This window comes from Girardinichthys multiradiatus, chromosome 5, assembly GCF_021462225.1.
Source record: "Girardinichthys multiradiatus isolate DD_20200921_A chromosome 5, DD_fGirMul_XY1, whole genome shotgun sequence".
Classification (NCBI taxonomy): domain Eukaryota; kingdom Metazoa; phylum Chordata; class Actinopteri; order Cyprinodontiformes; family Goodeidae; genus Girardinichthys; species Girardinichthys multiradiatus.
In genome coordinates, this window is record NC_061798.1 from 53333659 (window position 1) to 53351130 (window position 17472).

Genomic DNA, 17472 nt, shown 5'->3' on the forward strand with positions numbered 1-17472 from the left:
GAAGTCACTGGTATGAAGTAGTTTTAGTCCAACTTTTCTGTAATTTTGGCAAAGAGATAAAAAGTTAAGAGTAAAAGAATGCACGTTAGCAGGGAGCAGGGAAGATAAGTGAGAGCAGGCAGAGAGGTGGAAGTAGTAGTAGTTCTAAGGTCCTACAGAGCTGCAGCCAGAACCTCCGATGTCATCCTGTTCTCTCTCTGGCTATTAACCTTCACCTGACTATGCCCAATTCCTGCGCTGGTTCAAAGGGAGACAGCTCAGGCTCCTATGCTGAAGAATCCAGGCCTGCTCTACATGTCCTCACATAGCATCCATCGGACATAAACTCACCACAGGTCCCTGTGTCTTCTGCCTTCCTGGATTTTACCTGGAATCTCTGATGGTGGGATGGGTGGTGGACCACTCTACAACCACAGGAGGCAGGATAATCAGGGAGGTTTCTGTTAGGTTCAGATGTTTGGACTGAGATGACTCCCAGTCAGATATGTCCTGTGCTCTGTGAAGGCCTTCGTCTTCTTGTGTTTACCATTCATGGACTGTATGCCAGCTGTGTGCATGTTTCATGCCTTCCTTTCTGATTTTGTAGTTTTTACTGTAGCCTTACAGCGCCACACGCAGGCCTGCCATAGAAATCCAGCATTTTGGGTCAGTTTCAGGGTTCTTGGGTGGACCCTGGCATTTTTAGAAACAATGCTGCGATTAACTTTTTACCTTCAGGTGGCGCTACAGAGCGCTGTCTGCTAAAACCAGCCTCCACAGAGACAGTTTCTTTCTCCAGGCGGTTTCTCTGATGACAGTCAGAGCTCCAGAACAACACCAGGCATACTTGGACTGATCTCATATTATATTCTATTGGAAAGACAATTGTGTTTATACAGTACTGTGAAAAAGTTTTAAGCAGATGTGAAAAAATGCTGTAAACAAAGAAGGCTTTCAAAAATGGAAGTGTTAATCATTTATTTTCATCAATCAACAAAATAGGGTGAAAGAACAAAAGAGAAATCTAAATCAAATCAATATTTGGCGTGACCACCTTCATGTATGTTAAAAAGGACTTCTGCAGCAGATACTCATGTCTGTTGTGTCGGTGAAGTGACGACCAGATCACTGTCCAGAACATCGCTTCCAATGGTCTCTGGGTTCATTTATCAGGGCTGAAATGCAAAAAGAAAATTTTATTTATTTGAGTTTAAAATTCTGACAAAGATGCTGCTGTGGTGGAACGAAGAACTGTGGTTATTATCCGACTTCCTGCTGCTACCTTAAAAGTCATCCTCTGGTGGACATGTGATAGAAACCAGGGTCTGAGATACGGAGGTCACCAACTTCATTTTAGAACTAGGTTCCACCTACCTGTTAGTATCTGGTTCTGGAAACTGGAATGTAATTTATTGAACTGAAATGGACATACAGGTTTATGGTCATTAAATCCAGCATGTTCCAATCCAACCTACGTCTTCCTCTTGTGCTTCCCTGCAGCTTGTCCTCCAGCAGAGAGTGGGCATTTTGCTGTGCCGGGCCAGACAGATCACAGCGGATCACAAGTACAACAGTGAGATCATCAGTCCTGCCTTGAACCAGTTCCTAAACCTGCTGAGCCACAGTAACCCAGTGAAGGGTTTCTACAAGTTTCAAGACCAGCAAAACTCCGGTACCACATCTACTTTTTTTATACACAGCAAATCCTGTTTAGGTCAAAATGTGTTCTATTCAAGGTTCAAATCCACCTAAGTTGTTGAGGTATATCATTAAGCAGGAAGCAGGGTCGTAGTTTAACACTCCTCTGTGCAGCTTCTGTACTGCTACCCACCCATTACCCTATTAAGACAGTGTCTTGCCCACGGCCAAAATTGAATAGATTAAAAAATAATCTAAAAGGAGGAAATCAGGAAAATCTCATAAAAATAAACACAACTCAGACTGAAAAGAAAAATAAAACAATTAAATGTGGCTTACTGAACATAAGCTCTCTCTCTTCAAAGACTTTGCTAGTTAGTGACCTGATTTGTGACAATCAGGTTGACTTATTTTGCCTCACAGAAACCTGGCTGCAGCAAGAGGATTATGTTACTATAAATGAGTCAACTCCTACTAATTATTTAAATTTTCACATTCCTCGAATTACTGGGCGAGGAGGAGGAGTAGCAACCATCTTTCAGTCTGATTTATTGATTAGTCCCAGACCAATTAATAGCTACAACTCTTTTGAATATTTAATCCTTAGTTTTCCTCATCCAAATTGCAAAGCACTAAAACCACTTCTGTTTGTTGTTTTGTACCGTCCACCAGGCCCTTACTCTCAATTTTTAGATCAGTTTTCAGACCTTTTATCTGATTTAGTGTTAAATACAGACAAGGTTATTATAATGGGGGATTTTAACATTCATGTTGACACTGAAAGTGATAGCCTAAATATAGCCTTTAATGCTATCATAGACTCAATTGGCTTTGCTCAAAACATTAACAAACCTACCCACCTTTGTCTTCATTCTCTGGACCTTGTGCTGACATATGGCATTGAGTGTAAAGACATAACGATATTTTCTCATAACCCTGTCCTGTCTGACCATTTCTTAATAACCTTTGAGTTTAATTTAACCGAGTACTCCACACCTGAAAGAAAATTTCATTATCTGGCGATGCTGTAACAACCTTTAAAGAATCTGTTCCACTTTTAATTTCCTCATTATCACAGAAAAACACAGTGGAGGGCAATAATTTTGTTTCTTCCCCTTCACAAATTGATTCTTTTGTTCATAGTGTTTCTTCATCATTGCGTGATGCATTAGACAATGCAGCCCCCTGAAAAAGAAGGTAATTATTCATAGGAGGCTAGCTCCTTGGTTTAATTCAGAGCTGCGTTCTTTAAAGCACAATGTTAGAAAATTGGAGAGAAAATGGCGCTCTACATACAGGTCCTTCTCAAAATATTAGCATATTGTGATAAAGTTCATTATTTTCCATAATGTCATGATGAAAATTTAACATTCATATATTTTAGATTCATTGCACACTAACTGAAATATTTCAGGTCTTTTATTGTCTTAATACGGATGATTTTGGCATACAGCTTATGAAAACCCAAAATTCCTATCTCACAAAATTAGCATATTTCATCCGACCAATAAAAGAAAAGTGTTTTTAATACAAAAAACGTCAACCTTCAAATAATCATGTACAGTTATGCACTCAATACTTGGTCGGGAATCCTTTTGCAGAAATGACTGCTTCAATGCGGCGTGGCATGGAGGCAATCAGCCTGTGGCACTGCTGAGGTCTTATGGAGGCCCAGGATGCTTCGATAGCGGCCTTTAGCTCATCCAGAGTGTTGGGTCTTGAGTCTTTCAACGTTCTCTTCACAATATCCCACAGATTCTCTATGGGGTTCAGGTCAGGAGAGTTGGCAGGCCAATTGAGCACAGTTATACCATGGTCAGTAAACCATTTACCAGTGGTTTTGGCACTGTGAGCAGGTGCCAGGTTGTGCTGAAAAATGAAATCTTCATCTCCATAAAGCTTTTCAGCAGATGGAAGCATGAAGTGCTCCAAAATCTCCTGATAGCTAGCTGCATTGACCCTGCCCTTGATAAAACACAGTGGACCAACACCAGCAGCTGACACGGCACCCCAGACCATCACTGACTGTGGGTACTTGACACTGGACTTCTGGCATTTTGGCATTTCCTTCTCCCCAGTCTTCCTCCAGACTCTGGCACCTTGATTTCCGAATGACATGCAGAATTTGCTTTCATCCGAAAAAAGTACTTTGGACCACTGAGCAACAGTCCAGTGCTGCTTCTCTGTAGTCCAGGTCAGGCGCTTCTGCCGCTGTTTCTGGTTCAAAAGTGGCTTGACCTGGGGAATGCGGCACCTGTAGCCCATTTCCTGCACACGCCTGTGCACGGTGGCTCTGGATGTTTCTACTCCAGACTCAGTCCACTGCTTCCGCAGGTCCCCCAAGGTCTGGAATCGGCCCTTCTCCACAATCTTCCTCAGGGTCCGGTCACCTCTTCTCGTTGTGCAGCGTTTTCTGCCACACTTTTTCCTTCCCACAGACTTCCCACTGAGGTGCCTTGATACAGCACTCTGGGAACAGCCTATTCGTTCAGAAATGTCTTTCTGTTGTCTTACCCTCTTGCTTGAGGGTGTCAATAGTGGCCTTCTGGACAGCAGTCAGGTCGGCAGTCTTACCCATGATTGGGGTTTTGAGTGATGAACCAGGCTGGGAGTTTTAAAGGCCTCAGGAATCTTTTGCAGGTGTTTAGAGTTAACTCGTTGATTCAGATGATTAGGTTCATAGCTCGTTTAGAGACCCTTTTAATGATATGCTAATTTTGTGAGATAGGAATTTTGGGTTTTCATGAGCTGTATGCCACAATCATCCGTATTAAGACAATAAAAGACCTGAAATATTTCAGTTAGTGTGCAATGAATCTAAAATATATGAATGTTAAATTTTCATCATGACATCCCAACCAAATTATGGTTGGGATTGGGATTGGGTAATTATGATTACCAGCACTTACACAGCAATGACCTGTTTGAAGAGTTTCAGTCAGGTTTCAGAGCTCATCATAGCACTGAAACAGCTCTGCTGAAAGTCACTAATGATATTCTTATGGCCTCAGATAATGGACTTGTGTCTGTTCTGGTTCTGTTAGATCTCAGTGCTGCATTTGATCCAGTCGATCATAATATTCTCTTAGAAAGGCTGGAATATGCTGTAGGGATCAGGGGAACAGCGCTAGGCTGGTTTAAATCTTATCTGTCTGACAGATTCCAGTTTGTTCATGTAAATGATAAATCGTCTTTAAACTCCAGGGTTAATTGTGGAGTACCACAGGGTTCAGTACTTGGGCCAATTCTCTTTACTATATATATGCTTCCAATAGGTTAAATTATTAGGCAACATAGGTGTCAGGTTCAACCAACCTAACAATACTTATAACAACACAAAAAGAAAAGAGAGAGTTCCTTTTACTTGCTTTGCGAGGAGAAACGGTCAAGATATGCTCAGTTACAGATCTCGCACCGCTCTGAACAGCATCTGTCCGCCTCCTCTTTTTATTGTTTTTCGGGGATCCCTAGTTTACAAAAACATTGTTCTCTAAAGGATGGGGGAAAACAACAGCTGCATCTTAGACAGGTCATAAACTCCTTTATCTTTTAACAACATCTTTCCCACAGTCTCCTCCAACTTTGCAGGGTCAACTCTGGCCTCTTGTTCAGTGCAATCAGCCCCTCTTTATGACCTCCTCAACTGGACTGCTTCTTTTCTCGCAAGCTCAGCTCCACTTTATGACCTTAACCTGCAGACAAAACTCACACATCCTTTCTCACACATACATTATGAAAGGTTATATAATCAAATAGTCAAGTTAATAAATAGGAGAAACTATAAGACAAATCTTTATTCAATTATTCCAACAATAGGATAAATTTTCACTGTTATGCTGATGATACTCAGCTTTACTTATCCATAAATCCTGATGAACCCAACCAGTTAGATAGACTACAAGCATGTCTTGAAGATATAAAAACTTGGATGACGTTAAATTTTCTGCTTCTAAATTCAGACAAGACAGAAGTTGTCGTCTTTGGACCGGAGTCTTTAAAAAAGAAACTGCTTAGTCAACCACTTAACCTGGATGGCATTAAATTGACCTCCAGTAATAAAGTACAAAAACCTTGGTGTTAACTTTGACTAGGACATGTCATTTAAATCCTATATTAAACAGGTTTCTAGGATTTCCTTCTTTCACCTCCATAACATTTCCAAAATTAGAAATATCCTGTCCAGGAGTGACGCTGAAAAACTCTTCCATGCATTTGTTACTTCAAGGCTGGACTATTGTAATTCTTTACTATCAGGATGTCCACAAAATGCAGTTAAAAGCCTTCAGCTGATTCAAAATGCTGCAGCAAGAGTTCTGATGAAAATTAAAAAGAGAGATCATATTTCTCCTATTTTAGCTTCCCTTCATTGGCTCCCTGTTAAATCCAGAATAGAATTTAAAATTCTCCTCCTCACATATAAAGCCCTTAATGATCTAGCTCCATCATACATCAGAGATCTGATTGGTCCATATGTTCCTAACAGAGCACTTTGTTCTCAGACTGCAGGTTTACTGGTGGTTCCTAGAGTCTCTAGAAGTAGAACGGGAGGCAGATCCTTTAGTTATCAGGCTCCTCTCCTGTGGAACCAGCTCCCAGTTTTAGTCCGTGAGGCAGACACCCTGTCTACTTTTAAGGCTAGGCTTAAAACTTTCCTTTTTGATAAAGCTTATAGTTAGAGTGGCTTAGTTTATCCTGAGCTATCTCTGTAGTTATGCTGCTATAGGGTTAGGCTGCTGGAGGACATAATGACCACTTTCACCCTCTTCGCTACATTCTTATACTACTCTCCAATTTTGCGTTATTTGCTGTTATTTCAGCTTTTAACTTTATGTTCTCTCTCTGATTTTTTCTTTCTAGAAGCTACACCTGGCCTGACTCTGTGTTTAGCTGTGGCACCTTCCTGTAGAAGGTGACAACTTAATGCTCACCTTCTACAGATGATCCACATGGCCCTGTCTTTCAGTGTTTGACCCTTTTTCTCTCCTAGACATGGCTACTGACTGAGCTTCTACTATGACTAACTCTATGTGCTCTCTTTCAGACTCTAGACCTGAAAACTGGTTCAGAGTTCATCTACTTAGCTGTCTTTTTCTCCTAGATGAAGCCACTAAAGGAGCTACATCCATTAACATTTACTTTTCCTTCCCATAGAAAGTACTCCTGGATCAGTGCTTCTTTGTTCTCTTTGTGTCTCTGCTCTGTTCTCTCAAACCTCCAGTCGGTCGTGGCAGATGGCCGCTCACACTGAGCCTGGTTCTGGTTCTGCTGGAGGTTTCTTCCTGTTAAAAGGGAGTTTTTCCTCTCCACTGTCGCTACATGCATGCTCAGTATGAGGGATTGCTGCAAAGTCAACACCAGTGACTGTCCACTGTCTCTACATGCTCATCCAGGAGGAGTGAATGCTACAAGTCACTGACTGGATGCAATCTGCTGGGTTTCCTTAGATAGAAAAACTTTTTATCCAATTTGAATAAATAACTGAATCTGACTGTTGATAGTTAGGATTAATTGTAATGTATGAACCTGACTGGGAATCAGGATGATTCGATTGAACTGACTTTGTAAAAAGCTTTGAGACGAAATGTTGTGAATTGGCGCTATTTAAATAGATTGAATTGAAATAAAACTGAATCGGTATCCGCTCTGATTCCACTAATCTGTCTTTGATCCATATCAGAAAAAGACCTTTCTGTCTCCTCTCAGGTGACCCATCAGAATCACAGACTGTTTACACGACGTTCCGAGACTTCCAGTTGACCTTCCATGTTTCCACACTGTCCTCAACTGCTTCCGACGATACTACACAGGTACCACACAGGTTCTATACAGGCAGTGGCGCCGCCAGGGATTTTGGGCCCGCTGAAAAGAAATCTTGCTGGTTCCCTCATAGCCGGCCACCAGGCCAGCAGAAAATTTTGATTCTGTTTTACATAAACTACGCATTTTAGTAATATTTTTGGTTCTCATTCCCATATTTGTGATAAAAAAAAAACATGACAGTTACTTGGTTAGGGAAGCACCGAAAATGCAATGAAATTAATATAGTTTCAATTATTTGCTGTAAGAATGACACTCTATATTCCAAATCCATGTCTTTCTTTAAATACTTCAACATAAAATTCTCTTAAGATGTCATGTGCATTTGTGCTTGGACCAATGTGCAGAAAAGTATACGCCGGAGTCAGACACAAGTAGGTAAGTAGAAGGTTTATTTATCTCCCACTCCCGGAACAGGCAGAGAACCTATAACCGGGTCAGGACCCAGGACATAGACCCCAGACGTGATTCGGGTACACGACCAGGTACGACCAGGAACAAAGATAAGTACGACCAGGACACAGCGGGGAACAAAGGCAACTAAGGAGCTTAAATACAAACAGGAAATGCAGGGAGAACCAATGAACAGAGGAACCAGGTAATCGGAGGAACTAGGAACTGGTGTGGGTCAGACTGCAGGGAGACAGAGGGAGTGAAACCAATTAAGTCAGAAACACAGAACAAAGGGTAAACTAAGGACCAGACCAGGAGAAATAAACAAAAACACAAACTCAAAACAGACACTGGCTGGATAGAACACATGATTAATTACCTGAAAACACAAAACCTAAATACAAATTAACCTCTTTCATTAAAATGAAAGGCTATTATAATCTGTGAAGAAATAAAAAAAATCTCACCATCAAAAACAAAATGGCCAATAGCCTTTTATGATTTATTGTAAAATCAACATTATCATCTATTGAACAAGATGCAACAAGCAAACAATGAAATAAATAATAATGATAAATAAAATCTGCAGCAGATGTTAAACTAAGGCAAGTAGGCTCACATATAAACAGAAAAATAGCAGGACTTCATATGGTGTATTGTATTGCATGAACTGAATGTAATAGATAGGGCTACAAGTAACCCACTGTGGAGATGTAAAGCCAAACCATGGCTGGGAGCCATACTTCAAATAAATAAACACATTTTAAAGGTAGAACTTGTGTAATATTATATCAAGGAATGGCAAAGATACAACATTGCTGAGTCAAGCTTCCTCTTGCCACCCCATTTACAGTCACTGGCCCTTGCTCAGCATTTCTCACCAAGCGCCCAACGTCGAGCGTTCTCACCAGCAGAGTCACCGATCAGGTCAATGAAGTCCAGCTTTCTAGCCAACTGACCCTCAATGGGGAGCATGGCAAGACTTTCCTGAGACATAGTGGACCTCAAGTAGTTTTTTTTATCACTTTGAGCTTACTGAAAGCTCTCCCACCACCAGCAACAGTAACTGGCAATGTGCAAAATATTCGCAAAACAATGCACACTTCCCCAAAGATGCTATGCAGCTGCAGCTTATAAATTGCATTCAGGAGTTCAAGAGGGGACAAGTTAGGGGGGGAACTGGAAACATATACAGTACTGTGCATATGTTTTAGGCAGGTGTGAACAAATGCTCTCAGAAATATAAATGATGATTTTTATCAATTTACAAAATGCTAAGTGAGCGAACCCAAACATACAGCCAGAGTCATTAAGAACCATCTTCAGCGTAAAGAAGAAAAAGACTTACTGGAAGTTAATGTTAGGTATTATTTAATCAACTCAGAGGTAAGGAACGACACAGAGTCAGTTTTACTTGCGGCAAGGGTAGCTGTGCAATACAAACTACGAAGTATTAACACTCCTCCCTCTTTATTTATACATGCTTGGTCACACACAGTTCAAACAACATTCAGGGTGTGTGTGTGTGTGTGTGTGTGTGTGTGTGTGGGGTCAGAAAGGTTAGGGTTCATTTGTCTTGATTATAAACAAACAGAGGAAGTGGGAAGTGGGGACCTGGTGAATAGCCCCCAAATGCTGCTAATAAAATAATAAAAGCATAAAAGCATAACTCATTCTTGTGACCATCTCCCTTCCTGTAACATGTAAGGAAGGAAAAGCACTTAGATGAGTGATAAACAATACAAAAGATATAAAAACCCTAACAGTCCCCCCTGTTTTATCACGAATAAGTCATGAGTAAATACATATAAAAGAAAACACTCTGTGTAAGCACAAACCCACAGGACGGAAAGCAGATTATTTGTGGGAAACACTCACACGGTTCCTCCGCCCTAGGCAACCACCAATCATGGCAGAGTGAAACTATAATAAAACAAAGAAAACAAAATGTAATAATAAAAAATAAAAGAATTAAAACAAGCCTTGTTCATATCATCATTGCACTTTTTCTCATTTCACTTAAACAGCAACTTCTTTCGATTTTCTGCTATAAGGTCATTTTATGAAATACAATAATGAATACACTCAGGCATTGAAGATATATTCATTTACAACATGTCATCATAGTCATCTGTTTTTTGTTTTTTTTTTGGGTCCAGTGTCCATCTTGTCCATCTCTTCTCGTGTGATGTTGCATCCTGTGGATCCTGTCTTAAACAGAGAAAGAGCCCTGCTACCAGGATTAGGCTCAGGCTTATCAGTCCTGTCCACACGTCACAGAAAGCCATGCTAAGTTGGGCACAGGTCAGTTGTTTTCTTCGCCGGTTTGAGATGTTGGACCATATGGGTTTCCAACCCCTTTGTACCCGGTCTTTCCCCTGTTACCCCGTCGGTTGGTTTGGCTCCTGTAACGGTAATATTCGCTTACAGTGGCTCTTGTGGATCCAGGATGGTCTCTCTGCAATTTTCAAAGCTGTCGGTGTGGTCAGGAGAACACGGTATGGCCCTTTCCAGCAGGGGGTGCTCCAGTTCTTTCTGTGAAGTGTCTTAATCAGGACCAGGTCTCCAGGCCTCAGGTTGTTCTGTGAAATTGGAGCAGAATTTACTGGCAGACTACTGGACAACTGTACTTCTTTTGTTTGTAACGTTTTATTCATCCATTCAGCTAATGATGTTTCCTGCTGTGCTTTTCCCATGTCATCCTTGTCAACCAACAAGATGGCGCCGCAGATGGTCGCCTCGGCGTGTTGGTGCGCATTGTTTTGTTTTGTTTTTTGCTTTAAAACGGTCTTCTGTGATGGTACCCGGAGCTCTCTCACCAGAGAAGAACTCATGAACATCAGGGCTACTACACCAGAGGAGTTATTTCCAACTTTTCTGCCTACTGCTCTGGAATATTTGGACATTCTGGTCAAAGGTGCGCTCACCTTTGTTCACGCGGTGAAACGCCGGAAGAGAGGGAAACGGGCTGGGGTGCTGGTACGTCTTCGCCAGCGTGGACTACGAACACCGTTACCTGGAATATTTCTCTCTAACGTGCGCTCACTTCCCAACAAAATGGAGGAACTACAACTGTTGTTGGGGAAAAACAGGGACTTTTATTCATCGGCAGTTTTGTGCTTCACGGAGACGTGGCTGTGTGGATTAATACCGGACTCTGCGCTGCAGCTGGCAGGATTCCAGCTCTACAGAGCGGACAGAGACACGGAACTCTCCGGCAAAGCGAAAGGTGGAGGAATCTGTTTTTACCTCAACAGTGGTTGGTGCAACGACGTGACAGTGATTCAGCAGCACTGTTCTCCAGACCTGGAATCCTTCATCATAAACTGTAAGCCTTTCTATTCCCCCCGTGAGTTCGCTTCGTTCATCCTGGTCGGTGTTTACATCCCGCCGCAAGCTAACGTGCAGGTCGCACAGCGCATGCTCGCCGATCAGATACTGAGTGTGGAGCGGACCAACCCGGACTCCTTAGTAATCGTCGCTGGTGACTTTAACAAAGGTAATCTGACCCACGAACTCCCCAAATATAGACAGTTTATAAAATGTCCGACCAGAGAGGACAACATTCTGGATCACTGTTACACCACCATCAGAGACGCTTATCACGCCGTCCCACGTGCTGCACTGGGCCAATCCGACCACATCATGGTCCACCTGATTCCTGCATACAGGCAGAAACTTAAGCTCTGCAAACCTGTTGTGAGGACGACAAGGAAGTGGAGCAGTGAGGCTGTGGAGAATCTCCAGGCGTGTTTAGGCTGTACAGACTGGGATGTGTTCAGGACTACTACCAACAGTCTGGACGAGTACACAGAGGCTGTGACTTCCTACATCAGCTTCTGTGAGGACAGCTGTGTACCATCATGCACCAGGGTGAGTTACAACAACGACAAACCCTGGTTCACAGCCAAACTCAGAAGGTTAAGAATGGATAAGGAAGAGGCCTTCAGGAGTGGGGACAAAGACATATACAGAGAGGCAAAGTACAAGTTTGGCAAGGCAGTGAAAGAGGCCAAACGACTGTACTCTGAGAATCTCCAAAACCAGTTCTCAGCCAACGACTCTGCGTCTGTCTGGAAAGGGCTCAAGCAAATCACCAACTACAAGCCGAAAGCCCCCCACTCCATCAACGACCGACGCCTCGCCAACGACTTGAACGAGTTCTACTGCCGCTTTGAAAGACAAAGGGACAGTCCTGCAACCATCTCCCACAACGCCCCCCAACAGCTGCAGCCAAAATCCACCACCCCCACCTCCCCAACCTCAAGAGGGGCCTTGGCACCTCCAACCCCCACCCTGAAGTTCCCCCCCACCAGCCCCCTACCCACGCCGAGGACGGCTCTTTCCATCCAGGAGAGGGACGTCAACAAACTCTTCAGGATACAGAACCCCCGGAAAGCTGCTGGTCCGGATTCTGTCTCACCAGCCAGCCTGAAGCACTGCGCTGATCAGCTGTCTCCAGTCTTCACAGACATTTTTAACACCTCACTGGAGACATGTCATGTGCCAGCCTGCTTCAAGTCCTCCACCATCGTCCCTGTTCCCAAGAAGCCAAGGACCACAGGGCTTAATGACTTCAGACCCGTCGCCCTGACCTCTGTGGTGATGAAGTCCTTTGAGCGCCTTGTGCTCTCACACCTAAAAGACATCACCGACCCCCTCCTTGACCCCCTGCAGTTTGCCTACAGAGCCAACAGGTCTGTAGATGATGCAGTCAACCTAGCCCTTCACTTCATCCTCCGGCACCTGGACTCCACAGGAACCTATGCCAGGATGCTGTTTGTGGATTTCAGCTCTGCCTTCAACACCATCGTCCCAGTTCTGCTACAGGAGAAGCTCTCCCAGCTGAGTGTGCCCGACTCCACCTGCAGGTGGATCACTGACTTCCTGTCTGACAGGAAGCAGCGCGTGAGGCTGGGGAAGCACGTCTCTGACTCCCTGACCATCAGCACCGGTTCCCCCCAAGGCTGTGTTCTCTCTCCTCTGCTCTTCTCCCTGTACACCAACAGCTGCACCTCCAGTCACCAGTCTGTCAAGCTTCTGAAGTTTGCGGACGACACCACCCTGATCGGACTCATCTCTGATGGTGACGAGTCCGCATACAGATGGGAGGTGGACCATCTGTTGGACTGGTGCAGCCAGAACAACCTTGAGCTCAACGCTCTAAAGACAGTGGAGATGGTTGTGAACTTCAGGCAGAACCCAGCCCCACCTGCCCCCATCACCCTCTGTGACTCCACAATTGACACTGTGGAATCTTTCCGCTTCCTGGGAACCATCATCTCCCAGGATCTCAAGTGGGAGCCAAACATCAGCTCCCTCATCAAGAAAGCCCAGCAGAGGATGTTCTTCCTGCGGCAGCTGAAGAAATTCAACCTGCCAAAGACTATGATGGTGCACTTCTACACAGCCATCATTGAGTCCATCCTCACCTCCTCCATCACCATCTGGTACGCCGCTGCTACAGCCAAGGATAAGGGCAGGCTGCAGCGTGTCATTCGGTCTGCTGAGAAGGTGATTGGCTGCAGTCTACTGTCGCTCCAGGAACTGTACACCTCCAGGACCCTGAAGCGGGCAGGGAAGATTCTGGCTGATCCCTCCCACCCCGGTCACAGACTCTTTGAGACTCTCCCCTCTGGCAGGAGGCTGCGGTCCATCCGGACCAAAACCTCACGCCACAAGAACAGTTTTTTCCCATCTGCCACCAGCCTGGTTAACAAAGCCCGGAAACCACCCTGACACTCTCCCTTTCCCCCACACCCCCCCTTTTTTTGCTGACAGGACACCTGTAACCTGTAACTCTATGAGTTACATTAACGCTCAGCTTGGACTCCTGCTTACTTGCACTGCTTTACTTGCACAATGATCACCTGCACTGTTGTATTGCTCTTGCATCTTATACTGCTCTATATTTACTCTCACTCACTTAAAACTGTGCACTTATATTTATATTATATTGTAGATATGTTTGTACTGTTTAATTTGTACTGTATTGCACCGACTACGCCAAAACAAATTCCTTGTATGTCCAAAAACGTACTTGGCAATAAAGCTTTTCTGATTCTGATTCTGATTCTGATTCTGATTCTGATCCACTTCTGATGGCAATGGAAAAGGTCTGCCATATACTATTTCAAATGGAGTAAGACCAGTTTGATTTGGAGTTATTCTCATCCATAATTCAACCAGGGATAGGCATTCAGGCCATGGCCTCCTTGTTTCTTCCATTGTTTTCCATAATCTATTTGTTATTGTCCCATTTGTTCGTTCAACCAGCCCAGCAGATTGTGGGTGGTAAGAACAATGGTTTTTTAACTGAAACCCTAATGCTTTAGAGCACAGTTCTATTACATTATTTACAAAATGAGTCCCATTATCTAATCTTATGATTTGTGGGATACCATATGTAGGGAAGAAATGTGTCACTAAACTCTTTGCCACTGTGAGCGCATCACAGTGTTTGGCAGGATACATCTCAACCCACTTTGAAAATGCATCTATAACCACTAAACAATATTTCTTTCCCCCTGACCATGATAACTCTATGAAATCCATGTGTATCGTGTGAGAAGGATGAATTGCTGCTGGGAACTGGCCTCTTTTGGGTCTCATGTTCCCCTGTGGATTATGTTTGCAGCAGATAATACATGATCTACAGAAGTTTTTTGCATAATCAGAAAAATGTATGGTATGGAAATGTAGATTTACGAAGTGTACCATCCCTCCTGTCGACACATGCGAAATTCCGTGTGTCGCATGGGCCGCCATCTTGTATAAATTATTTGGTAACATTGGCTTATTTCCCAAATGATAAATGTCATCTTTCTTTATGGCCCCTCTATTCAGCCAAGATTTAACTTCTGCAGCTGGTGCAGATTGTTGTGAATCTTTCAGCACATCTGTATCTATAAAAATGATATCTGACATTTTCAAAGTGAGGGGAAGCCTCAAAGCTTTTTTAGCAGAAATATCAGCAAAGGTGTTCCCCTTCGTTTCCATGGTTTCATTAGATTGATGCGCTTTACATTTACAAAGTGCTATCTTTGCAGGTAGTTGGATAGCTAACAGCAGTCGTTTTAACAGATTAAAATGTGTCAATTCTGTTCCAGCTGATGTTTTAAACCCTCTATTTTCCCATATTTTAGCAAAATGGTGAACAGAACTGAATACACATTGGCTGTCTGTGTAGATGGTTAGGATTTTTCCTTCATATAATTCACACGCTCTGATAACAGCATACAGCTCTGCAGTCTGTGCTGAGCATGTATGGGGCAGGGCCTGTGATTCTATAATTTTAGTTTCAGTGGTTACTGCATAACCAACTCTGTTTTTTCCATATTCATCTTTTGATGCTGATCCATCTACAAAGATTATTTGTGAGTTTTCCAGAGGTGTCTGAGAGATATCTTGCCTAGGTTTTGTATCTTCCTCTACCTTTGTTTTGCAAGAATGTGGTTTTCCATCTTCTGCTGTTGGAATTAATGTGCTAGGGTTCAGTGGACCACATCTTTGCAAAGTTATATTTGGTTGTGAGAGTAACAATGAGGTCAACGTAATATGCCTTGCATGAGTCAAGAAAGGAAGTGAAATTTGTAGCAATATAAGTGACACTGAATGAGGAACTTTCAGTGTGAGCTTGTGGCACAACACAATTTCAGCTGTCTGCTTTACAGCTTCTGCTGCTGCGATGCAGCTCTGCAAACAATTTGGAAATCCAGATGCCACAGAGTCCAGTTTTTTAGAATAAAATGCTAAAGGTCTGTTTTTGGAGCCAAATGGTTGGGTTAATACAGCTTTCATATATCCCTTACATGCATCTACACAAAGTGTGAAAGGCTGGCTATAATCCGGCAGAGCTAAGGTGACTGTTGTTTGAAGCAGATTTTTTAGCTCTGTGAATGCTACGTCTCCTTCCTTAGTCCATATGATTTTGTCTTTTAAAGTCATGTCTTTGCCATAAATCATAGATTGCAAGGGTTGTTCAATGGCTGCATAGTCTGGTAGCCATTCTCTGCAAAAGTTACACAGTCCCAGAAAGGACATCATTTGTTGTTTAGTCCGTGGTTTTGGGGCTTCCTGTATGGCTGTTTTTCTACTACTTAGGAGGGAACGACCATGCTGTGATAACATATGTCCCAAATAAATCACTTTCTCCTTGCAAAACTGCAGTTTATCCCTAGAGGCTTTGTGCCCCGTCTGGTAGAGATGTTTCAGAACTGTTATGGTAGCTTCCTCACAGTGTTGTTGAGTGTCTGAAGTTATAAGAATATCATCTACATACAACAGGACTTGACTATGTTCAGGCACCTCACAGGTGCTTATAGAGTATCTTAAGGCTTGTGTATATACATGTGGGCTTTCACTGAAGCCTTGTGGTAGACTGGTGTAAGTGTATTTTTTCCCTTTAAACTGAAAGCCAAATAAATGCTGTGACTCTTCATGCAGTGGTACTGTAAAGAAAGCATTGCTAAGATCTACCACTGAGAAAAAAATTTTCTCTGGAGTTAATGAATGCAGTAATGTATGTGGATTCGGGACGTCTGGAATCGCATGTCACACTATTTTATTTATCGGTCTAAGATCCTGAACCATCCTCCACTTTCCTGTGCTGACTTTCTACACTGGAAAGATTTGTTGCATGTAGCATCAGGTGCTTCCCTTAATATTCCTGATTTCAACATATCCTGTATTACTGGCTTAATACCCTCTTCAGCTTCTGGCTTCAAGGGATACTGGCGAACTACTGGCCTTTCTTCAGATATTAATTTAACCTTATATGGTGGAAACCCCTTTATAAGTCCTACATCAGTCGATGATTGGGACCACAGTTCAGGTGGGACAGCAGCTAAGGCAGGGTGCCTGTTGCTCTCTTTGCTTTCAGCTAGGCCCTGTATTTGTCACTTTGCCTCATCCAAATGTGTCTTTGGATGAACTTGGACTATCCACCCTAGAGTGAGTTTCCAGATTCCTGTGTTAGGATCTACTTTCCAGTCAGAGCTTGTTCAGCACGCTGTATAAAGTTTTCTAATTCTTTCCACTGACCCCCCACAGGTTTAGTTAATGACAGATGAGGTGTACTGCCTTTAAACTGTTGAAGCTGTCTTCCTGACAGTATGATTGAGGTGGAGGATTTCCCTGTTTTGGGGTCAACATACAGGTGCTGTATGGTAACAGTCTGATTATTTTCTCTGTGAAAAACAGTATCATATTGATAATCTGGCCCTGCAGTATTTTTATATCTCATGGTTACATGGAGTTCAGTATCTAGCATGTACTGTGCCTCCTGGGAAGTTTGTTTTTCTCTGGTTCTCCTCAGCAGTTCTTGAGCTGTTGGTGTGGGGCCTCGATCGAAGGACCAGTAATAATGTGGCTGTGAGAGTTCATTTAGGACTAGGGCATCTTCTTCTACTACAGCTTTCATACCTGTTTCTGTTGATACTATATTTATATGCAACTTTTGCATAAGATCTCTTCCCAACAGGTTTACTGGACATTTTTGACTTATCAGAACGGGAGTCTGACAAGTAAGTTTTGTCTCAGGTTCTGTTATTGTTACTGGTGCACTTAGGTAATGTACCTCTGATGTACCAGCTGCTGATCTAACATGCACTGCGGTGTTAGAATATTTTACTCCGGGTGGAGGTT

General features: G+C 43.0%; 1 protein-coding gene across 3 annotated transcripts in view; it reads left to right on the forward strand.

Annotated features, from left to right (window-relative positions):
• The window catches only part of LOC124868931 (signal-induced proliferation-associated 1-like protein 2), an 83924-nt gene that overhangs the window by 12008 nt on the left and 54444 nt on the right, over positions 1-17472 (forward strand). For all 3 annotated transcript variants that reach the window (XR_007038431.1, XR_007038430.1, XM_047366589.1), the window contains exons 5-6: positions 1480-1651; positions 7321-7424. Coding sequence is in view for 1 of the 3 variants with exons in the window: in XM_047366589.1 (XP_047222545.1) it covers positions 1480-1651; positions 7321-7424 (276 nt within the window). In the remaining 2 variants the exon portion in view is untranslated. The remainder of the gene's footprint in view (positions 1-1479; positions 1652-7320; positions 7425-17472) is intronic.